The 25,910-nt window shown below is 37.9% G+C and overlaps 1 protein-coding gene and 1 pseudogene across 5 annotated transcripts in view; one reads left to right on the top strand and one right to left on the bottom strand.

Moving 5' to 3' along the window:
- ADIPOR2 (adiponectin receptor 2) overlaps window positions 1–25,910 on the bottom strand; it is a 100,005-nt gene that overhangs the window by 6,493 nt on the left and 67,602 nt on the right. For all 5 annotated transcript variants that reach the window (XM_019038896.4, XM_055357538.2, XM_063693750.1 and 2 more), the window contains 4 exons: window positions 9,048–9,167; window positions 4,135–4,306; window positions 1,524–1,710; window positions 1,083–1,270 (listed from right to left, as the gene is read on the bottom strand). In XM_019038896.4, coding sequence (XP_018894441.1) covers window positions 1,083–1,270; window positions 1,524–1,710; window positions 4,135–4,306; window positions 9,048–9,167 — 667 coding nt within the window. The remainder of the gene's footprint in view (window positions 1–1,082; window positions 1,271–1,523; window positions 1,711–4,134; window positions 4,307–9,047; window positions 9,168–25,910) is intronic.
- Window positions 23,932–24,726, top strand: LOC101123932 (small ribosomal subunit protein eS4, X isoform-like; annotated as a pseudogene).

Raw genomic sequence — 25,910 nt, 5'->3', positions numbered from 1 at the left:
CTAAGGAAAAGATTTGCTAGACTTCTGCACTATTCACTTGTTCTTTTCCTCTACATGCTAAGCAAAGGCTGCTAATGGTTTCTGCCTATCATTCTCTAAGTCAAAGGCTCAGGAACTTGGTTCTTCTGATGTATGTAAATAACGGAATGCTCAGCTCTACTCAGCAAAGACATTCTTATCTCATGTGCTCAAGCAGGCTTAACACCACTGTACTACTCAAGTACTGTTGAAAGCTGACCCTGACCAATGCTCATTTGCTCATATGAACACAAAAAGGAGGAGGGCAGAGTGTTTTAACAGTGGTCACTGACATGAGGTTACTTCTGTGTCTAACCTTCCAGGTACCCACAGATGATCCAGGGTTTAGATTTTAATACTAAATGGTTTTGGGGGTTTAAGGACGAAAGGAAAAACACTCCTTGTTCATTCTCAGTGGGCACTGAGCTTGACACTGAGTAGGAGACAAGAACATCTCTGCTAATTCCATGTCCTACAAGAAGACTCAGCCAAGGCACTGAGGGGCTTGTGGCTTTCTCTATGATCTCCAGCTAAACAGGCATTATCCTAAATATAAAAAGCCCCTTTATCCCTACATCAGAAGGGAGATATGGTGCCCACTTTAACAAAACATAATCAGCATGGGGGTGAAGCCTTAAGCAGATTATCCATTATAAAATAAAAATATAAAACAAAACAGAAAATGACAACAAAAAAAGAATCACTACAAAAAGTACACTCCACGCTGAGTAAGAGAAATCATTGTTTACAAAAGTTATAGACTACCGCTTTCTGGATGGTGTTTAGCCATAAACTCAAGTAAGTAACAGTCCCAAATTATATCACCTCATACTCACCATGACCCCTCAACCCTAATGCTTTAAGACAATTAATAAACACTACTAACAACAACAACTACTACGACTACTACATGAAAAAAACCCCAACAATAGGAACTATGATTTCTTCATCTTGGCATCACAAATACACAGCATAATGTTTGGCAAATGGTAGAACTTTAATAAATAGTGAATTTAACTAGTGAATAAATGAATGTCGAATGTAGAACCTCCACGTGCTCTTACCTGCTCTTACTCCCCGATACTGAGGGGTGGCAAACATGTCCCACTGGGAGACTATAATGGCTGCAATGCCCAGCACACAGATGACAATCAAGTAGATGAAGCAAGGTTGTGGATTACAGTAGAAAGAATAATAAAGCCAAGGAACAAAACTTCCCATAATCAGAAGAGCAATACCAGAGTAATCCAGTCTATGACAGAAAAAAAAAAAAATCCATTTAATGCAGTAATTTAAAAACTACTGGCCACTACAGGTTCCAATTAATCCCTCATGACATAAGCCATCAACGACAGCTAAGAGCCAAACTGGGTTGCTCTTTAATTTTTTAAAAAAAAAAGTCTGCATGAGATGATATTAAGAATTCTGCCAACTCTGCTGAATGTTATTCCCTAATGCACTACCTCTAAATCATTGGCCAAAATATGGACTTTACAGATACTTACTTAGAGAAGAGCCGGGAGACCCCCTCTGAGTGGCAGTAGACTGTGTGGAAGAGCCATGAAAAAGAAAGGCAGAGAATGGCTCCTAAGAAAAATAATCCAAAGACCACCTTCTCTTGCAGAGGGGCCACAAAGGAGATATTTGGGCGAAACATATAAAAGATCCCCAGGCACAGGAAGAATACACAACCTAGGAAAAAGAGCATAGAAAATAGATAAAATATCACCCTTTAGAAGAGACAGTATTATAACTGATTCTGTTTTCAATCCTTCTGCATTACAACAATATCTGAATCAAAAGTTCAATGAGAAAAATCTTCCAAATAACTGAAGCCTATCCAAAATTGTGGTTTACTTCCAACATTGTTGGTATCAGAAATACTTCAGCTTCATAAACTGAATATACAGAATATAAAAACTTATCTAAGGGCATAATCTAAAAAGAAATCAGACACTGCTGCTACTTCTTAAAGACATAATGAAGCCACTTCTACCTCTAGATGTAGAATAGTTTCATTTATACAGTTTTTGGCACATACCTCATAGTCCAGCTTTCAAAGGTCCATTGTGCTTTTGCTTTTGTTTTTACAATGAATTCCAATACCCCTAAACCCTGCCAAGAAATACAGCTTTCCTCTACCAATAGCTGTCAGGGAGTGTCATGCTGTTTCTCTGGCCCTCATCAGCTGGTTCAGGAGATTCAAGAGTTAAGGACAAAATGCCTACTCAGACCATTTCCTAACCAGTTCTTACACTGTTCTACACAGAAAGATGCCATGTTCCTATTGCTTAGGGAGGGGCCATCTAACACAAGGCAGGCACAGAAATTTCAAGTTCAACATTTGCTAAGTAATTGTTTTATCATTTTAATTAAAAATTACCCTTGAATTAGAAGTCAGCAACAAACTTCATTTGACTCTCTACTCTCCTCTCACTATACTAGCAGGCAGGAACTTACAGGCACCATGGAAATCAAATGTGTGATAAGAAATGCAAATCAAATGGAGTAAGGCCAGAAACTAGTATATTCACAAGGTTGTACAACCATCACCACTAACTAATTCCAAAATATTTTCATCACCCCAAACAGAAGTACTTTATCTGCTGTCATCCCCCATTCCCCACTCCTTACAGCCCTAAACAACCACTAATCTACTGTCTTTATGGATTTTCCTGTTCTGGACATTTCATGCATGTAGAATCAAACAACATGTGACCTTCTGTGTCTGGCTTCTTTCACTTAGCAAATGTTTTCAAGGTTCACCCATGCTGTGGCATGTATCAGTGCTTCATCCCTTTTTGCAGCTAAATAATACTCCAGTGTATGAATACACCATATTTTGTTTATCCATTACCAGTCGATAGACATCTGGGTTGCTTCTACTTTTTAGCCATTATGAATAATGTTGCTGTAAACTTCTGTGTTCATGTTTTTATGTGAACATGTTTTCAGTCATCTTGGGTAATATACTAGGAGTTGATTTCTGGTAACTCTATGTAACTTTTTGAGGAACTGCCAGACTTTTCCATGGGGACTGCCCCATTTCACATTCCTACTGGCAACGTATGAAAGTTCCAATTTCCCCACATCCTTGCCAAGACTTGTTATTTTTCACTTTCTTGATTATAGCCATCTTAGTGGGTGCGAAGTGTTGAGATTTCTCACTGCATTTCTCAAAGCATTTGATTTGCGTTTTCCTAAATGCCTAACGATGATAAACATCTTTTCATGTGCTTATTGGCCATTTTAGATCTTCTCTGGAAGAACATCTATTCAGATGTTTTACCCATTTTTAAAATCAGTTGTCTTTATTGTTGAGTTGTAGGAGTTATTTATTAGATCCTTACCAACTAGCTGATTTGTAAATATTCTCTTCTCTATGGGTTGTCTTTTCACTTTCTTGATAATGCACTTTGATATACCAACGTTTTTAATTTTGATGAAGTCCAATTTATCTATTTTTTCTTTGGTGGCAATTCTCAGAAACAGTCACCTAATCCAAACTCACAAGGATTTATATCTGTTTTCTCCTAAGGATTTTATAGTTTTTGCTCTTATGTTTGGGTCTTTGATCCATTTTGGGTTCACTTTTGCATATGTGAGTTCGGGATCATTCTTTTACATATGGCTCAGTTATCCCAGCACCATTTGTTGGAAAGACTATTCTTTCCTTTACAGTATTCTTTCTTTAATATACAATCATTATGGAGAAAAAATTACAGTCCATATTCTACTTCAGGCCAAACTGAAAATTAGCAGTGCATATAAGTAATGCATTTTAAAAGATCAGATTATTTCTATTAAATAATACTTTCTTCTCAGTGGTCACTACAATATGAAACCACATTTTGTATAGCAACTTTTATTTGGCCTGGTTTAAGGACAAGATCTGAAAATCTAGTAGAAAGAAATACAACTTAAGTTATAACAAAATCATAGTGCAAACCAGGATAAACTACGAGTAAACCAGTGAGAAAATTCATCATTAGAAATTCAGAAAACAAAATGGCAAATCCAAATACATTTCTGAAGTTCTGTGCTTACCCTCAAATACATGAAAATAAAAAGGAAGAAAGTGAATCGCCAGCTCATTACATCACTGACATTACATACCTAAGAGATGTGTCCAAATGTTGCCTGTTTCTGTGTGTATTCTGAAAATGCTCTTAAAACAGGCCCGGAAAGAAGGCATAGGAGGCCGGTGTCCATGCAAGAGGAAGTCATTATCCTTGAGCCAGTCTGGTAGTACATCATGAGGGATCACTCGCCACCGACCTTCCCATACCTGGCAGAGAGGTATTATCAAACATCTTTGTGATTTTAGTTGTCAATTTACCAACACTGACCCCTAACAACTGTGTCTTATCACACTGTTTTATAATGGGAAAAATAATTCATTTTTAAAAAGGCAAACATCTCAAAATGTATAACGTCTTATATTCTGAGTTCTTTAAAGACTGATGAAAAAGATATTTTTGCCGGGCATGGTGGCTAAGGCTTTAATCCCAGCACTTTGGGAGGCCAAGGTGGGTGGATCACCTGAGGTCAGGAGCTCGAACCCCATCTCTACTAAAAATACAAAAAATTAGCCGGGTGTGGTGGCACATGCCTGTAATCCCACCTACTCGGGAGGCTGAGGCAGGAGAATTGCTTGAACCCAGGAGGCGGAGGTTGTGGTGAGCTGAGATGATGCCATTGCACTCCAGCCTGGGCAACAAGAGCAAAACTCTGCCTCAAAAAAAAAAAAAAAAAAAAAAAAGAAAGAAAGAAAAAATATACTTTTAAGTGGGGGCATTAGGAAAAGGAAAGAGTAAACAAATTTATAGGAAATGCCCTAAAAGAGTGGTTTCAAACTTTGTTTCAACCTGGCTAATGGTGGGATGAAGGTTCCAAAGTCTCACTCATACTGACCACCTTCATCCTATATAACAGACTTTACCTCTGATGAATCCCTGTGGTGTTAAATATGAACATTTTTATATTTAATATTCCTATTGGTAAAAACAGAATTACATAGAATCATACTTTTGTGCCTTTTGCTAAAATCTCTCCCTCCATCTTACTCTTTCTTCTCTTCCCACTACGCAAATATGATGAAGCAGAAAAGAAAGAGCACAGGAGTCAGAAAATTGTGGATCCCTGGCATTAACTAGCTATATGAGATTTAATTAATTATAAAACCTCCAACCTGCAGCTCCTTCATTTGTAAAATAGCGCTTCAGTTACTTCACAGGGAAATCATGAAGATCAAACAAAATGACACAAAGCATTTCATGAATTAGTTAGTAATCCCTGGCATCTACTCCAAAGCCAGTACATGACTATCCCCAGGGGCTATCTCCTGTCGGACAGTTAGTGACTAATCCATCTTCCTTCTCATGCTGCAGAGAGATGGTAAAGAAGCTCAGCCCTAACCGCCCTTTCAGTCCCTCAGCGCCCTTTCCTCCCGTTTCCTCATGGTCCCTCCCGCATCAGATTCTAGAGGAAAAGGGATCAGGAATCCGATATCCCCTCTGTAGGAAGTCTGTCAACCTCTGCACTCTGCTTCTTTTAATGTCTCATAGCCCCGAGAGCTCACACCACAAGGATCACTTAATCTTGACTAACTTGCTTCTGCTAGACAGAAAGATGTAAGGAAAAATGGCAGGCACATGGTTTATCTTCCAGCTAATGTGGGCTCAGCAGTTCTTCCAGTCTATTACCCTATAAAGCAAGAATCCGGGCTGCAAATCAGCAAGATTCACCTCCAGACAATGACCTCCACCCTACCCACTTACAGGGGTCTTGTGACAATATGGGTAAGCCACGGAAACTCGGCTCTCTCTACTCTATGGAAAGACTGCCACTTACTCACCAGCTACTGTGCCCATTCCTTTTGCTCCACAACCTGTTTCTTGTTCTCTGCTCTCTTACTTCCTTACAGATATTTGTAAAAGAACTAATCCTCTAACATCTCCACATCCAAAGGAAGTGAGGACTAACAATTTAAGAACAGATGTGTCCCTCCTAACACTCTAACCAAACTAGCCCCCCGCCTCCTCCCTGCTCTTCCTGCCCCCAGCCATACAAAACCTCTCCTCCCTCACCTTCCAACTCAAAACATGGGGTCTGTGGTTACTGGTGCTAATGTGGCCATTCTATGCTTGCTCCTAACATACAATAAAATAAAATAATGCCAAAAGACTAATCTATATTTTTAACATCTGCTGCTAATAGTACTACCACTTACAAAAGTAGCTGTATGAGATCTTCCACAGGACTTTATGGAGAGAAAGAGAGAAAGGGGATCAGGGATCCAGTATCCCTTCTGTTGGAACTGCTGGAAGTCTGTCAACCTCTGCAGTCTGCTTCTTTTAGTGTCAGAGAGAGACCAAGATACTGAATTTTTTGCATCAAATTTGAATTTGGGAAAAGACCACTATTGTTGAGATTAACCTTACAGAATGTTGCTATTACCTTACTTTGGGGGAATTTTATTTTCTGAGAGGGAGAGGAAGACAGAAATCAACCCTTACATCTTCAAGGCAATTCACAATGTGCACACAGCTCTGCTGTATCCAAACTGCTACTCTGCTACCCCACACAGACAAGAGAGTCATATGTTCCCTTTTTACATTCAAAAAGAATATGTGAGTTTCTTACTGATTATATATGCATATAATTTCAGAGTGATTTTCCCTGTTATTTCTAAACAAATGTTCTAGTGGTCTAAATACTGAGACAAGGAGCTACACTTTCTTAATTACACTGCAATTAGTGACACATTCAACAGACACTGCACCCTCATTCTCAACCTGGAGTCATATACAGTCAGCCAAATTCCAACACAAATAGGTATCCTTAGAATAAAAAAATAAGATCACGGCTTAGCCAAAGACATATTTATTTATAAGCTTGACAAAGACACTGCCTACCTTCCAATATCTTAGTAATAATCCACTGGGTATGTGGGTATATTAGACCATAAAATGCACAAAAACATTTCTTAAAAAAACAGCTGGACGCAGTGGCTCACACCTGTAATCCCAGCACTACGGGAGGCCGAGGCGGGCGGATCACGAGGTCAGGAGATGGAGACCATCCTGGCCAACATGGTGAAACCCCATCTCTACTAAAAATACAAAAATTAGCCGGGCATGGTGGCGCATGCCTGTAATCCCAGCTATTTGGGAGGCTGAGGCAGGAGAATCACTTGAACCCGGGAGTTGGAGGTTGCAGTGAGCCAAGATCGTGCCACTGCACTCCAGCCTAGCGACAGAGCGAGACTCAAAAATAAATAAATCTCAAAAACAAATAAACTCCCCATAGCATACATCCTATTCCCACATGGACCTGGTTATGCTGGTAAATAGCAAACACTGAAGTCTAGGGGAAAAAAGAGTGACCAAGATCAAATGTGGAAACTCTAAAGACTAAATTATCCACAGCGCATTTCATATTAAAACTGTCTCTGTTTACTTGCTTCCAGTCCAAGAAATAGAATCCCTGTGCCACTAGACACGGCTGGTTTTCAAGTGTGGTCAGTTGCACTGCCATGGCAGGGTTGAGCCACACCAGACAACACTGTGTAACAGGATGCCTCTTCATTCTGCTGTCATCAACAAACTGCCAAGGGATATTTACAACACTCCTTTTCCTTCAGAAGATCATAGTTTGTAGCAAACAAATGTCCTGCCCTATTTATTCTCTGATTCGCTGTTAAATTTAGAGTTTTATTTGTTTTATTCTTTGTTCCCTGTTCAGAAAGGGAGAGGACAAAAAGGCAGTTAAGTCAGCTACGGTACCCCGCTGATCTCTAAATATTAAAATCCCCTAATGGCCCAGATACTAAATTTGCCAACTTTGAGAGATTTCTTCACACCAAATTTGCATTTTAAAAACAAAATAATCTTTTGTATCCCTTTGTGCCCTGAGACAGTGATCACTAGAATGAATCTATTGTTCTGTTCAGTTGTTTCTTCACTCATTTTCAAACTGACTAAAATTTTCTATTACAGACCCATAAATGTTTAAACTCCCCCTGAAAACCCACTGGACCCTTAGTCTTGGAAAGGATGTCTATGTTCAGATCACAATGTTCTTTTCATACCCTGGTCCAAAGTAATAGTATTCTAAGTCCACTGATCCCAATTATTTCCAGCATTATTGTGAATGTAAGAAAACCTATATTTAGTCTCCTGGATCTAAGACCATGTACATAAAAAGTTTTGGTTTCATAAAAGCCATGAAAAGCTAAGTGTCACAAAAATTTCTCTCTAAATAATAAAGAGTTCTCCAGAAATGTTTAATAAATCAATTTACATACACATACGTATACACACAGACTGATTGACTTACATTAATTAGATCCTACCTGCCAGGGCCCTTATTGATCTGATTGATCAAGTACCTACAAGTTTATCAGTGTGTCTATTTTCTCTAAGCAGGCAAACTCAATTCTAATTACTATTTTAGGGAAAAAAAAAAAAAGAATCCCATAATAGGTCCTAGGGAATCAAGACAATGGACTGGAAGAAAAACCTTAAGAGATAGAATGTATACCAGCTGAACTGAAAATACCAGATGTACATGAAAACTGGAAAATTTCTCTCTCAAGAGTAGCCTGATTACTCACAGAATCCCTAGAAAGAACAGTACATTTGCCATTGCAGTCACTCAGCAGAACAGATTTAAGTGACCTGAGGAGGGCATTTTCATATCTCCAGGCGTCAACCACTTCTGACTATGTTTCATTCTGTTTGTCTAAACCACCAATAAGACATTTACTCTGTTAACCTATATTAGGAAATGTCTGTTTCCCAGCTGGATATCCTAGTTTTATTAGAGCTTTATCATGGCTACTACAAGCCAACAAATGTATTCTGTCTTCAACAGGATTAGAGTCCCAAGACCACTTCTGTCCCCATCTTGCCACAGATCTTCCCCAAAGCAAACCAAAGGCTATAGTACTACCACTCTCTTTAAAGGTTTCTGTTTTGGAAGGGCTAAATATATAGCATGACAATGACAAGAAACTGCACTCTTACCTTACAAACAAATTCTTCCATTTTTTCCATAGCATGATGGGCTTGTAAGAGAGGGGACATGCCCATAAAGCCCTCATCTTCCTGAGGAGCTTCATCACTGTACTCATGTTCCTCAGAGCTCTGCAAGGCAATCACAGAAACAGTCAAGGACAGAGACTGGGAGCCAAATGACACAATCAATACATTTCCCCTGCGGAATTATAATGAAATTCTTAAGGTCAAAACAAGGCCTTAGACAAGAATCAACAATATAGTAAGTCAGTTTATTATAGAATTATTAGTATTAAAAATGAACACTAGTACTCAATTCTTCTCTGACAGATGAATTAACTGTCTACTATAGCAGCATCTCTGTTTCAGTAGCAAATTCCTGGCTTTACTGGTTTGTTTTTTAAAAATTATGTCATAGACCCCATAATAATATTACATAAAGTTGAGAAATTACTAAGGGGAAAACCTCCAAGACTCGCACCTGGGACACATAAAATAACTAACTGTGATACACAATGTGGTAAGTACTCTAGTGGCAGAGAAAGAAAGGGGAGAAAAACATTTAATAAATTTTTAAAATATATCCAACACAGAGGAAAAGGCTTTATATATAGGTCATCTAACTTAATCCTAACAACCACCTTATTAGGTAAGTATTCTCATTCCCATTTAACATATAAGAGCATTAGGCAAAGAAGTTAAATAAGTTGTCCAAGGTTAAAGCTGAAGTGGAAAAGTCAAACTCCAAAACCCACTGCCTTTCCACATTCTGGAGAAAATGACTGATTTGTCTAGAGAAATGGAAAAAGAAGTGACAATCTGGTACGGTCTAAAGAGATAAATTACTAAAATTAAAATTTCTGCCTCCAGACCAAGGTTCATACTGGTTTAGATAACATGATATTGTGAGAAGAAGGGCAGTAGATTGGAAGTCAGGAGACCAAAGTGGTGAGGCCAGCTCTACCACTAACATCAATGGATCTTCACTGCAGGTCCATTTTCTCCCTATGTATCAATGAAGGAGTTTAAACAATCTCTACAGTCTTCTACATCTCTAAAAAAATTCTATAATTCTTTAACTCAATGAATAAGACAGCACAAGAGAACCATAATTCCACATGTAACCAAGAGTCTGTTTAGATAAACAGTACTGCTAACATGACTGCACTAAGAAATGAATAAATCCTCTACCTCTAATCAAAAAACTACTTGGTAAGAATGAACACAGAGGCAATGGGTAATCTACCACAACACTTTAAATTTGATCTTGTTTAAAAGGAAATTCTGAGATTTTAATTTTCCTATTCTTCAGTTTATAAGACACTAACTAGAGGCTATGATGCGGCATGTGAGACATGTTACACACCCAGTCTGATTTTATAAAAACACATAATCTCCAAGAAAACCATCTTGAATAAAATAACCTCTCCATCTTTGTTTACCTAAAACTTACCATCTATCCTTCAATGACTAACCTTCATAGTTCCTATTTAAAACCGTTCTTTAACTATCCTAAACTTGTGTTCCTCAACCTTTCATTACTGCTACCCACAAGCCCCGGGACCTTTTTTTTTTTTAGTTTGAGACAGCGTTTTTCTTTGAGACCCCAGGGTCTTGCTGTGTCACCCAGGCTCCTGGAGTACAGTGGTGCGACCATGGCTCACTGCAGCCTCAACCTCCTGGCCTCAAGCAATCCTCCACCTAAGCCTCCTGAATAGCTGGGGCTACAGGTGTACACCACTGTGCGCACGTGTGTGTGCATGTGTGCACTACAGATATGCACCACTGTGTCTGTTGTGTGCACATGCGTGTGTGTAGAGACGAGGTCTATGTTGCTCAGGCTGGTCCTGAACTCCTGGCCTCAAGCAATCCTCCTGCCTCAGCTTCCAATGTGTTGGGATTACAGGTATGAGCCACTGCACCCGGCCCTGGGACATTTTAGATTGCTTTCCTCATCCCCATGAATTTTAATAACACAGATATACTATCTATGTACTGTGGCCCTATGGGGGGTTCCAAACCATAGTAGTATTTAATAGTTTTTCACCCCCTACCCCACCAAGAACCAATTTTCATTAGAGACTGCATAACCTATCTAATCCACAGCAATTGCTTCTTCTGACTTCTGTTTCTTCTGACTACTTCTTCTGACTTCTTTAGCACTTAAGTCTGTGCCTCTCATTTGACAGTAATATCTGATTACAGCTCTTTTACTGACTAATACTGTTTTATTTAATGTTTAATAGAATTTTACATTTTTAGTGTATCATTTCCTAAACTAGATTTTTAAGTGTCTGTCTTCTTCCCCATGGCTTCTGGAACATACTTACATGATGGCTAAATTAATAAATGCTCTAGAAGACTTTCAACAATAAGTTAATGAGGGCTGTGCCTAATTAAACATGAAATTAAAATGACAAAATTCCATTAAAATTATATAAAACCTGAAAACGGGCAATAGCTTGAAATGATTATAGCAGACCGATTTTAAAATATAAAATTATGTTATATAAAATAGCTCAGATATTTGCACATATTCAACATGTATTTGATTCTCCAAAGAAACAGAAACAAAGAGTCTTTATTCTCATACAAATTACTGTCAGCCATTTCAAAACTACAGATATGTACATAAAACACAATATGGCTAATGTATACTACCATTAAGTAAACATGATGAAACTGCACTCCGAATCAATGTGACTCAGTAAGTAATCAGTGAGATTACTCACAATCAGTAATTCTGATTATCAGGCTAAGTGCAACTGGTCACATACAGGACTACTGATAGCGGCCAAGACAGGAGGATGGCTTGAGCCCAGGAGCTCGAGACCAGCCTGGGCAACATGGTAAAACCCCATCTCTACAAAAAATATAAAAATTAGCCAGGAGTGGTGTTGCGTGCCTGTCTGCAGTCCCAGCTACTCAAGAGGCTGAGGGGGAGGACTCCTTGAGCCCCAGGAGGTCGAGGTTGCAATGAGCTGTGATCATGCCATTGCATTCCAGCCTGGGCAACAGAGCTACACCCTGTCTCAAAAAAAAAAAAAAAAAAAATTACTTTAGTAAAGATAAATATTTCCATCCATCCCAATATGTCAGCAAGATTCAGAATCTTTATAAAAGAATTATTTCCGGCCAGGCACAGTGGCGCACACCTGTAATCCCAGCACTTTGGGAGGCCAACGTGGGTGCACCACCTGAGGTCAGGAGGTCGAGACCAGCCTGGCCAACGTGGTGAAACCCTGTCTCTACTACAAATACAAGAATCAGCCAGGTGAGGTGGCGAGCGCCTGTAATCCCAGATACTCAGCAGGCTTGAGACAGGAGAATCGCTTGAACCCAGGAGGTGGGGGTTGCAGTGAGCCGAGATCGTGCCATTGCACTCCAGCCTGGGCAACAAGAGAAACAAACAAAAACAAAAATATTTCCTTCAGAAGGGCAAAATATTAATAAATCTGATGATTTATTAAGTATTATGACCAACTCCTACCCTTGTATAAAGGAATATTCACAAATATGTTCTCAAAGGATAAATTAAAATACTAGACCATAATTAACTATTTATTGTATTCAAGTATTACGGAGTTGCTAATGCGGTATCCACACGGTGTGGGTGGTGGTAAATGCAGTTCCCTGGGTTAGAGAGAGGATAAAGTAGGAATACAGTGGCAGAGTTAAACACTGGCTAAAACAGGATAAAAAAATACTTTCCCTAGGGTATGCCATATGTCACATACTGATGGCTTGGAAAGACTATGCTAGACGCTATATTGAAAATAGTCTCTGTCTTCCAATATTAAGTCCAAATAACGATTTTATTATGAGTGAAACTACTATTTCTAACCTCCATCCAACAGCCACCAAGCCACAGTACCCAAAGGTGCCTCTCTGAACAATAAACTGTATCTATATTCAATGATCACATACATGCCATGTTCTGCTTCTGTTGTCACACTCCTTTCCACACCCTCAACAAAATTATGACAAGAAACATGACATTGTGACACATTAAACAAAACCAAAGCTGCCAAGAATAAAGGCATAAAACTTAATTCTCCAGGTTTTTCTATGAATAACTATATTTAAACTTGTAGAGGTCAATGCTTTGAAATGAGCACAAAGACATTTTGAAATATCTCCCCCCTCCCGCCATCTGTTTTCAGTGAAGTCCATCTGTGAGAACTTTGCTGACTGTATTTCAAAACATAGTAATATTTGACTTTGATGATCTGCCCAAACTGCAATCTAAAATGAGAATTTTCCAGAGTACACTTTACCTTTGGAAAGACAGAGAACCATAGGGATAAAGATAAAAGGTCTTTAAGATCAGTCTAATATGAAAATAATTCACAAACCTATTGGGTACTTATTGGTTTTGGCCTAACTCAATTCAACAGAGTAATTCAGTTTAACAAATATTTATTAGATGATTAAAAATAAGATGAATAAAACATAGTCTCTGTCTTCCATGGACTTACAATCTAATAAAGTGCTAAATTAGCCACATAAATGACTTCATAGAAAAAAAGGTATAGCTAGTTCAAAGATAAACATGATGATGCTCAGGAAAGGCTGCATGAAGAATAAAAATTTTGCAAAGATGAGATAAAGGAAAATAACCAAGAGGGAAAAGCAAAAGTGCCATGTTGAGAAAAAGAGACTAGTTCATCTAAAGCTTCGGGGGCATTTAGGAAAGTAGCAAAACATAAATGATGTATTTAAATGTTAGTGGAAGTGCAAGAAGTGCCACAAAGACTCACAATCATGATACTATCTACCATCCACAATTAGATGAAAAAGGTCAAGACATGGTACAATACCCAGGGCTGGAGACAGTAAACCTTTGATTAAAATTTGTCTGCCTTTATAAATGTCATTGAGAACTGAGACCTTCTGCATTCACACAGCTTAATTATAAGGACTAAGATCTAAGGCCCCTATATCAACAGAACTTTATTATTTGTTCTCGGAAATTCTTGCCCAGGAAGGTAAGAATGCAAACCAGTAAATAACTTCATCATTAGCTTTAGGAATTTCTCAAAGATTCATTTAACTGAACAACAGACTGCTCAATTAGATCCTTAATAATTGCTCAACTGGGCAAACATGCTCACTTACCAAATAAATATTTGTTTATCAAGACTTGGTCTAAGAATTCTATCACAAACTCAGAACAGGGCCAAGTAAAATCTCCTTAAACTACTTGAAACCAGACCCCAAAACCCTGTAAATATCCATATCCAATACTTTCTTTCTGAAATACTTCTAGGACTCTTTAGGGCAGTGTTCACCCTTACTGGAGTATGTAATAAACCTGGCTTAGTTTGATCAACAGGTGATTTTTATGGTCTTTTTACAAGTTGACAGGTTGAAGCCAGCCTTAACTTTAGAAATTGGAAATGTGTAGCAAGGGCATTAGCAAGCTGATATTACTAACAAATGAAAACAAAGAGGTTTGTGGAAACAAAGGTATCTACAAAAAAAAAAATGATAGGTGAAGAATAAGTATTGATGGATGTATACCCAGTATTCTCCAAAAGAATAACTACAATATCTAGTCTATATGAATATTCATTTTGGCCTGCCTAGAAATATATATACTCTGACTTCCATCAAAGCTTAATGGAAAAGATCTTTAAAATCACTCAGTTTTTTAAAAATTCTCAAATAGCAATTCTATCTTTTTTTTTTTTTTTTTTTGACAAAGTCTTGCTCTTGTCCTCCAGGCTGGAGTGTGATGGTGCAATCTTGGCTCACTGCAACCTCTGCCTCCTGGGTTCAAGCGATTCTCCTGCCTCAGCCTCCTGAGTAGCTGGGATTATAGGCGCCTGCCACCACGCCCAGCTAATTATGTTGGCCAGGCTGGTCTCGAACTCCTGACCTCAGGTGATCCACCTGCCTCAGCTTCCCGAAGTGCTGGGATTACAGGCGTGAGCCACCACACCTGGCCTCTAATCTTAATTGAATTTCTTAAGCAGGCTTCTCCATGAAAATAAAATGAAGTGATTGACAAGAGTCTATTTACAAGTTAGTTTTCTTATAATAAACTATTATATAGTGGCATTCTTGATTTTGGTTAAAGTAAACCAGTTTAACAGAATATGAAGGTTGAATGAATAAAAGTTCCTTATCTCCCAATTTATAAAGAAGAATCTGGAGCAGAAGAAAAGTAGGACAACCATAAAGGCTGATCTCTTTATTCAACCTAATATCTTGAAAGCTCAGAAAGGGAGCAGGGAGGCAGAGGGGAGCCATAAAAATAAAGATCAGGACAACCTGGTTTGAAATGCCTCTCTTATATTTTTGTCCAAAAGCTTACAGAATGCCTCCTAACTTTACACTTTAGCAAATATAGTTAAAAGAGTCCAGGCTTTAGGGTCAGAGGCCTAGGGGCAATGGTCTAATCATTTCAACCAGTGCACAACATTACACAAAATTTGAAACTGATATAAATTGCAAAAAGAAATTTGAATGATGGTATAATACTGGACCAGGAGGCTAAAGACCTAGATTTCAGGTCCCAGGTGTCTTGTCTTACTTACTACCACATCCTCCACCCCACTATACCCTGACCTTTCATTCCAGCTATGCTAGAAATTTTTCAGGTTCAGACATCAGTATGTGCCAGTGTGTACTCAATAAACATTAGCTATTATTATTACTATTCCCTACAGGCATCATATTACATCTGCTTCTGAATCTTCACATCTGCTGTTCCCTTTGTCTAAAATGTCCTTTAGTCCTTTCTTAGCTAAATCCATTTGCAGCTGGAGTTACTACCATAGTAATCTGTGCATAAAATCACACAGCACTCACCACAAATGTACTGATTTACCTGTCTCTCCAACTAAACTACATGCTGCTTAAGGGCAAAAACTATGTCTTCTCAAGTCCAAAGTGCCAACACATGGTAAAGAAACTAAAAACATTTGTAGAAGGATTAAAAGCATCCATGTGTCTACTAAACTAAATGACTGATGGGATCCCTTCCACTCTTGACAGTCTAGGAACCAAGTCTGAGTACCTGAAAGAAAGTTGGTACTATTTAAGAGAAATTAGGATTAGAAAGTTAGAATAGAAGGAAAAGCTGATGGGGGAGTGGACAGTTAACCTTAGTTTAACATTAGTTCAATTTGAAATGGTTACAAGTCCAATAAAGAAGAAAGCACTTCTCATTTGAAGGCTATAGAAGAAAAAAGGGGGGAAAAAAAGAAGACTGCACTAAGATGACAGATTTAGAAATCACCTTTATGAAAAGGCTGTTGAAGTCAAGGGTGGCTGAGATATGTGGATAACTTCAAGATGTGTTTATCAGGATTTACTACAGTTATGGAGTAGTCAAGTACTATTATAAAGGAAGGACAGAGTAACAATTATTATTTATTATACACTACATGCCAGACATTGTACTAAGTGCTTTTTACAAATTAATCAAACCCTCATAGCAATTTTCCGAAATGAGTATATTTCTATTCCCATTTTATTAAGTGGAAATCTAGATCAAACATGGTAAATGAAGAAACAGAAACTAAGAGAAGGTACACAGCTTTAAGTAGTACCTTAATTCCCAACCTAACACCACTACCTTGGCTAATTACTTCAAAAATTATGCAAGTGTATATGCACATTAAATGTAATCTGTAGACTGAATAAATGTCTCATATTCATAAAGTAGGTGTAACTACTTTAAAATCATGTAGGTGCTGCGTGAATCACAAAATACAAATTCACTTAAGATGAACTGAATTCATAGCCAATTTCTATCATGTATTTTTTTCAAACTAATATTTAAAATGTGAGTATCATGTAGTGAGGTCTGTTAAATATTTTTGATGTTTAAAGGGAGAATGGGATCATCTTCCTAACGCAGTAATTCCACTCACAGGTATGTAGCTAATGGAAGTGCATACATTTGTTCACTAAAAAACAAGTACTGGAATGTTCATAGCAACACTATTTATAATAGCCCCAAGTTAGATACAACCCAGATTGCCTTCATATAAATAAAATAAAAATTGGTACAGTAATATAAAGAAATAACACAGACCAATAAAAATGAATAATCTACAGCTATACCCAGAAAACACAGATGAATTTCACAAACATTATACTGAGCAAAAGAAGCCAGATACAAGAGTACATATGGAATGATTACAATGAGATAAAGTATAAAAACAAGCAAAATTAATCCATGCCATTAGAAGTCAGGGTAATGGTTACCTTTGGGGGAGTGTGAATAGGCAGTTACTATGAGGAGGTAATAAAGAGACCTCCAGGAGTGCTGGTTATACAGGAGTGTCTAGTTTATAAAAGTTTATCAGACTATCCACTTACAATATATCTACGTGTGTGTGTGTGTGTGTTTAATACTTTAATAAGGTTTTTGTTGTTTTTCTTTGAAGGGTCCTCTTACAAGTTTGAAAAATAATGATACAGAAGAGATCAGGGATACAAATTTAGGTCACTCTGAGTACAAAGCCCTGCTTTTTTCCTTTTACCAAACTATTTCCTTCAAAATTATTTACTAGTCCACAGAAATGGCTTCACTAAATAAAACCAGGCATGATAAAAGTGATCAAAGAAGGCATTAAACAGGGCTGCTTAAGCAAAGATACCTAACTGGATTGATTTATGAAAAAAGTAAACTATGACCCTCACTCATTTTTTATCCCATTACAAAAAAAGTATTAATATAGTGTCGGGGACCACAGAAATTTTGAGGATAAGAAAATCTTAGATGTTTATCACCCAGTTAAACATCTCCATTTTAATGTAAGGAAAATGAAACCCAAAGAAATCAAGAAAATTGGCCAAAGTCACACATCTGGCTGGCAGTACAGCCAGGACTAAAACTCAGGTTTAATCATTCTTTACTTAAATATTGCATAAACACAATATTCTTGGAATATACATTATACGTGTAATTTTTTGTTTTGAACCAGGGTCTTACTCTGTTGCCAAGGCTGGAGTGCAGTGGCACAATCATGGCTCACTGCAGCCTCGAATTCCTGGGCTCAAGTGATTCTCCCATCTCAGCCTCCCAAGTAGCTGGGACTACAGGTACATGCCACCAGGCCCGGATAATTTTTGTATTCTTTGCAGAGATAAGGTTTCGCTATGTTGCCCAGGCTGGTCTCGAACTCCCGGCCTCAAGCGATCTGCCCGCCTCAGCCTCTCAAAGTTGTTAGGATTACAGGCATGAGCCAACAGGTCCAGCTATTCCTGGACTATTTTGGATGCAGAGAATAAACATGTTCAAGTGAGTGGAGACAGATAACCACCAATCTATTTTTTATAAGATAAATACAAATCTAATAAAAACAAAAAGAAATAAAGAAAGATTAACTTTGTCCTTTGGATATAACAGAGGAAGTCTTTTCTTTTTGACACAAATATACACCTCCAATGATATGCTACATCTAACATTTATTAAGTGCTTTCTCTGTACCAGGCAGTGTTACCACTGCTTTACATGCACTAAGTTATTATCATTACAACCCTGTGAGACAAGAGGCATACTATTACATACTGCATTTACAAAAGAAGAAACACCCACCTCCTCTAGGCCCAGCTTTACCCTGATGTAATTCCTACCAGCCTGGAACTTACGTATATGCATTATGAAAAGAAAACTGTGATCACTGGCTCTCTATCCTTAAGTGTGCCTCACAATCACATAGGGGAACTTGTGAAAAATACAGATTCCTACTGCAGAGATTTCAATTTTAAAGTATTTAGTTTCTAATACTCTTTCTAAAAATCCATTCTGCTTCATAAGGAACCAAAGAGACTAACCTCTCCATCACCTCAAATAAGGAAGGGATTCCTATGCACAGGTAAACGTAATCTAACTGTACACACAGGTATTTTATTTAATGTTACTTGAGAGCCAATTCCACAACTACAATGGATCACTATCACCTATCACAGGGTCTCTTTTTCCACAATTCTTATCATCTATGGAAATAATGTACTTTAAAATGTATTAAAGGCAAATAACCATTGAAATTGCCATATCGCACTTTTTACAATAAACCAATGAAAAGAAAACCCTGCCCCTTTGAAGAGAAAAAGTATATCATCCCCATGACAAGAGTCCCAGTGTACAATACACATACATTCACATGAAACCTCAGTTTCCTCATCTGTAAAACAGATTCTAATAATATCTATTCTAAAAGGCTACTTTAGGAACGAATAACATATTCAAATGAGCTCAAAAAATTACTTCATCCATTGTAAAAGATCAATAAAAGTGAACTATCATTATTCTCCTGATAAGAATGCATTTATTCTAAGATTAAAGAAGTAGATTAGTTAAGCTTCCCTAAGCATCTAAATAGTATACGTCCCCACATGCTCCTTTTGTACATCTCTTTAAAGAAACTACTTGAAACCACTTAGACACAGAACTTTATATTTGTTGCTGATAAATTCATTCAACAACTATTTGTTATATGCCACTCAAAGACCAGGTTAGACTCTGAGGATATCAGAGGAAAACAAAAAGGCAAGATTCTTACCACCATGGAACTGAAGAGTCTACAAGCAAAAACAATTATTAAACAATTATAAATTTTTATAAAATGTTTTATATATATGTTTATAAACATAAATATATGTCACACAAATATATGTCATGATACGCACTGTAATGGAAAATAAAAGGTAATTAAAGATAACAATGGGAAACTTGAAATAGAATGAAGTGGAACTAGAGAACTCAACCTGAATACTGAAGGATGAGCAGCAGTTAGCCAGAGGTGTGGGTGTAACAACACTCCAGGCAGAGGAAAGAGCCATGTTTGAAGGTGCTGAAGCTGGAAAGAGCCCAGCCTGTTTAAGAAACTGAAATAAGGCCAATGCGGCTGCAGCTCAATGAACATGGAGAAGAATGTCCTGAAATGAAGTTGGCCAGATAGGGCAGCAGTGAGATCACGCAGGATCCCGAAGGTTACAGAAAGAATTTGGGATTGTACCACAAGTGCAATGGGAAACAAATGAATTTCTTAAATGGGAATGGCACAATAAACTTTTTATTTTTAAGAGCTCTCTCTAGGAACTGTGTGAAGAATATATTGGACAGCACAAGAAACAAAACAGAAGTCCTGTCAGGTGTATTCCAGATGGAAGATGGTGGTGGCTTAGATTAAAGTAATGGCAGAACAGATGATGAGAAGACCATTTGAAGTGAAATTGACACAACTTGAGTTTTATAGTAAGTTTGAATTTAGCTTCTATTTCCAAATTCCTCAAAGAGGTTAATACTTAAAATCCTGAGCTAAAGTTAACCTAGGCAGGTCTCTTCATAAAAGCTCAAGAGCTAACTGACTATGATGAAATATCGTTTCACACCCACTAGGATAGTTATATTCAAAATATAGTAACAATAGTTAGTGTGGGTGTGGAGAAAGTGGAACCCCCACACATTGTTGGTGGGAATATAAACTGGTGCAGCTGCTATGAAAAACAGTCTGGTAGTTTCTCAAAATGTTAAACACAGAGTTAACATATAACCCAGAAAAATCCCTCCTGAGTATATACCCAACAGAAATGAAAACACATCCATACAAAAGCTTCTACATGAATGATAATAGCAACATTATTTGCAACAGTCGAAAAGTGGAAACAATCCAGTGTCCATCAACTCATTATTGGATAAACTATAGTACAGTAGTTTCCCCCCATCCACAGGAAATACGTTCTAAGACCCCTAGTGGATGCCTGAAATCATGGATACTGCTGGACCCTATATATGCTGTGTTTTTTCCTATATATACATACCTATAACATAGTTTAATTTATAAATTAGGTACAGTAAGAGATTAACAACCAATAATAAAATAGAACAATTATAACAATATACTGTTAAAAAAAAGTTATGTGAATATGCTCTCTCTCTCTCACTCAAAATATCTTAGTGTATTGCACTCACGCTTCTTGTGATCTGTGACCTTATAACCAGAAGGCTACTAAGTAACTAAGTAGCCAGCCATCTGCAGCATGGATATGCTGGACAAAGGGATGATTCATTTCCTGGGTAAGGCAGGACAGGGCAAGGAAGGTGAGAGACTTCATCACACCACTCAGATCAGCACAAAGTTTAAAACTTAGAAATTATTTCTGGAATTTTCCATTTAATATTTTCAGATCTCAGTTGACCCAGGGGTAACTGAAACCACAGAATGTGAAACCACAAATAAGAAAGAACCCCTGTATATCCATACAATGGAATATTATTCAGTCATAAAGAGGAATGAAGTACTGGTACATACTACAATATTGATGAAACTTAAAAACACTATGCTAAGTAAAAGAAGCTAGATACAAAACACCACATGCCTTACACTTCCATTTATTTAAAAGTCCAGATTAGACAAAGCCATAGAGACAGAAAGTAGACTAGAGGTTGCCTAGGGTTGGGGGTAGAGATGGGAAGTGATGGCAAATGGGTTAAGGTTTCTTTAGGGGATGATAAAAATGTCCTAAAGTTAGAATGAAGTGATGGTTGTACAACCCTGTGACTAATAAAACCATTAAATTGTACACTTTAAATGGGTTAATTTTATGGTATGTAAAATTTATCTCAAAAAAATGTTTTAAGAGTCAACTGTGAGTAAATGTGATATTTTCCTTTAACAAACAGTAAATAAATCTAACTTTATTTCCCTAACAATCTTCAGAGAATGTGTTAAGATTTCTTTGCAAAGCATGTTGCTAAGAAGTTTTTAATACATTAACTATTTTAAATAAAATACTTATTTAAAATAAATAAATATCAAAAAAATTAGGCACTGGTTTGGGTTTTGTTTGTTTGTTTTCCTCAACTATCTCCTACGGGAAGGAGGTTGTTTTTTTTGTTTTGTTTTGTTTGTTTTGTTTTCCCCGAGACGGAGTCTTACTCTGTCACCCAGGCTGGAGTGCAGTGGTGCAATCTCGGTTCACTGCAACCTCCACCTCCCGGCTTCAAGCGATTCTCCTACCTCAGCCTCCCAAAGTAGCCGGGATTACAGGTGCCTGCCACCACACCCAGCTAATTTTTGTATTTTTCGTAGAGACGGGGTTTCAGCATGATGGACACGCTGGTCTCAAACTCCTGACCTCATGATCTGTCTGCCTCGGCCTCCCAAAGTGCTGACATTACAGGTGTGAGCCACTGCGCCTGGCCAGGAAGGAGGTTTTTAAACAGTAGTGAGCATCTTACTTGTGAAACAAAAAAAATATACCCAGGATCCAAAGATTCTGATTCAGCAGGCCTGGAATAAAATCCTGGCATTTGTACTTTTCTATAAAGGGCAATATGTGATCAGGTGGGCACTCCTAATAGGTTTATTGATTTAAAGAAAGCTGGCGGTAAATAAAGACTTGTACAAAAAGATACCACACTCTGTAATGCACATAATTACCTTAAATCTTACTTTATAAATTCAGAATTCCACTTAATAAAAAACGAGACACCCCAGCTGCTTTTCCTATTTTACTTTTATCCTTATTCATGATTGGCATGTGAATGCCAATCTCCACAACTTAAGAGAGCCTAAGGGCTCCCATCATGTTTTAAATGAAGCCTAAGCAATTTAGTTAAGATCTGCATCTTCTAAAAGAGGGGAAAAAACAAAGAAAATGATGCAAAATTGTTAGAAATGTGAATGACTGTACTATGATATATTCGTTCTATTTGCTTTCAAAATAAACAGAAAACCCATTACAAAGTTAGAACACATCTGAGAAGCAAAATTACCCTGGCCTAACAGAAAATGAGGTCTGCAACAACTTCTGCCAAAAAACAAGACCAACTGTTGAATCTAACCTCTAGGCTCAATATAAACAACTCAGGAACTGAGTTTGGAATTCAGAAACATTAAGTCAATCTGGTGCCAATTCTCATAAAGGCAGCTTTGTTCGGCAGAAAGAGCAGTCAGAAGACTTAGCACATGCTCTCATCTTGTCATGTTACCTTGGGCAAATTACTAAACTAACCCTTCTAAATCCTATTTTCGTCTACTTTCAAAAAGAAATCATATCTGCTCTTTCTATTTCAGAGTATAGTTTTGAGAAGCAAATGAGAAATGTATCTGTGAAAGTGATACAATTAAGGTATTACTAGAATTATCCAGAAGGTTGCAGTCTACAGTTCAGATGTTTCAACTTCAAAACTGAAAATTTTAAGAAATGAGTCCTTTCTCCAAACAAACAAAAAAATCAGCATATGGAACTCCTCAAATCATGTGAAGATATCAATATTTTGCCTTTAATTTCAGTCTCAAAACTGCAGTTCTCTATAACTCTTATCTCTCCCCCTTCTTTTCTAGCTCCCATGTGTAGTATACATTAACTGTGAAATTGGCAGCAAGGGACAGTACTGCATATAGATTCTCTTTTTCAGCAAACAACTTCAACTCCAAAGAGAAACAACATACACACGCAAATTTTCATTAGGAATAAAAACACAATTTCCTCACTGGTAAATTGAGGAAGGCAAACAAGATGATTTTGGAGGGCCTTTTCAGCTCTAACATTCCACAACCTATGGATCCTTTCTTTCCTTGGCTCCTCATAGAAAAATCTATTAAAACAAATGAAAGAAAAAATGGTTCTTTTGTTCATACTGCTAACTTTTGCATTAGCTCAAGATTAAAGGAAAATCAAAGAGAGGCTTTCAGGGCAATAAATGAGTTCATTCATAAGGATGGGAAAAATCCCATCCACCTAATTATTTATTAGTGAAATTAAAACACAAATATTATTTACAGAAGATACCACTTCAACCAGTGAAGACAGTAAACAAAAATATATAGTATTACAACACATAAAAAAATCAATTAATGTAAATCTGACACAAAAGTGATTGGGTGGGCAAGTTCTGGACTCTAAAAATATATTTTGATTTCCTTGCCTAACGCAGCCATGGTGCGTGGTCCCAAGAAGCATCTGAAGTGGGTAGCAGCTCCAAAGCATTGGATGCTGGATAAATTGACCGGTGTGTTTGCTCCTCGTCCATCCACTAGTCCCCACAAGTTGAGAGAGTGTCTCCCCATCATATTCCTAAGGAACAGACTTAAGTATGCCCTGACAGGAGATGAAGTAAAGAAGATTACATGCAGAGGTTCATTAAGATCGATGGCAAGGTCCGAACTCATATAACCTACCCTGCTGGATTCATGGATGTCATCAGCATTGACAAGACGGGGGAGAATTTCCGTCTCATCTATGACACCAAGGGTCACTTTGCTGTACATCCTATTACACCTGAGGAGGCCAAATACAAAGTGAGAAAAATCTCTGTGGGCACAAAAGGAATCCCTCATCTGGTGACTCATGATGCCCGGCACCATCCGCTACCCTGATTCCCTCATCAAGGTGAATGATACCATTCAGACTGATTTGGAGACTGGCAAGATTACCAATTTCATCAAGTTTGACAATGGTAACCTGTGCATGGTGACTGTAGGTGCTAACCTGGGAAGAACTGGTGTGATAACCAACAGAGAGAGGCACCCTGGATCTTTTGATGTGGTTCACATGAAAGATGCCAATGGCAACAGCTTTGCCACTCAACTTTCCAACATTTTTGTTATTGGCAAGGGCAACAAACCACAGACTTCTCTTCCCTGAGGAAAAGGGTATCTGCCTCACCATTGCTGAAAAGAAAGACAAAAGACTGGCGACCAAACAGAGCAGTGGGTGAAATGGTCCCTGGGTGACATGTTAGATCTTTGTACGTAATTAAAAATAATGTAGCATGATAAACAGAATTTTATTGCCATTATGAATCTCAAATTGGCTAGCCTGAAATTCTCTCAAGCTTGAAAATTCCTTAGATTCCTTAAGAACAGTTCAGTTTTAAAAATAGTTAAGAAACAGAGGTAAATAAAAATCTTATCGTGACACAGTTACTGACTCCTCAATATATCTTCTAAGATATGTAATAAGAATCTTGAATCTCACATTTCCAAAACACCACTCTCGATTTCCCTACCTTAAACCCGCTCCTCCCTCTTGCTTTACCGTTTCAGTTCAGCTCAGAGAATCAGCCATGATTCCTCTATTTTCCTCACTCTACAGCTAATCCATCAGGAAGTCTTGTTGATTTGACCCACAAAATATATCCAGAATCCAACCATTTCCCTCCATTTCTGCTGCTCCCACCACGCTGTTTCAAGTGACATCATCTCTCATCTATATTCTAACACCTGGGTCCCTCTTCCATTCTGTCTTCAAATAATCCATTCCACAACCAGAGTCATACTTTTAAAAACACAAATGTCTCCATGTTTAAACACCCCAAAAGCTGCCCACTTGCCAGGCAATTTTATTAAAATAAAATTTAAATTCCCTGAATAAACCTGTATAATCTGTTCTCTGACTGGCCCACTGACCTCATCTCATTTCACTCTTCCCTCTAGTTCCTCATGCTCTAACTACACTGGCCTTCTTTTGGTCCTTTAAAAAAAAAAAAAAAAAAAAGAAGGCCGGGCACAGTGGCTCACGCTTGTAATCTCAGCAATTTGGGGGGCCAAGGTGGCGGATCACTTGAAGTCAGGAGTTTAAGACCAGCCTGGCCAACATGGTGAAACCCCGTCTCTACTAAAAATACAAAAATTAGCCGGATGTGGTTGTGCAGGCCTGTAGTCCCAGCTACTCGGAAGGCTGAGACAGGAGAATCACTTGAACCTGGGAGGCAGAGGTTGCAGTGAGCCGAGATGGTGCCACTGCACTCCAGCCTGGGCAACAGAGCGAGACTCCATCTCAAAAAAAAATATAATAATAATAATAAAATAAAATAAAGGAGAAGATGAAAGAAGAGAAAGATGATACAAGCAGGCGCAGGTGGTGGTGGGAGGCAGGAGGGGAAGGCAAGGAAGATAAGCA

Source organism: Gorilla gorilla, chromosome 10, assembly GCF_029281585.2.
Source record: "Gorilla gorilla gorilla isolate KB3781 chromosome 10, NHGRI_mGorGor1-v2.1_pri, whole genome shotgun sequence".
Taxonomy (NCBI): Eukaryota; Metazoa; Chordata; class Mammalia; order Primates; family Hominidae; genus Gorilla; species Gorilla gorilla.
Note: the sequence above shows the minus strand (reverse complement) of the source record. Positions and strands in the feature narration are given on the sequence as shown.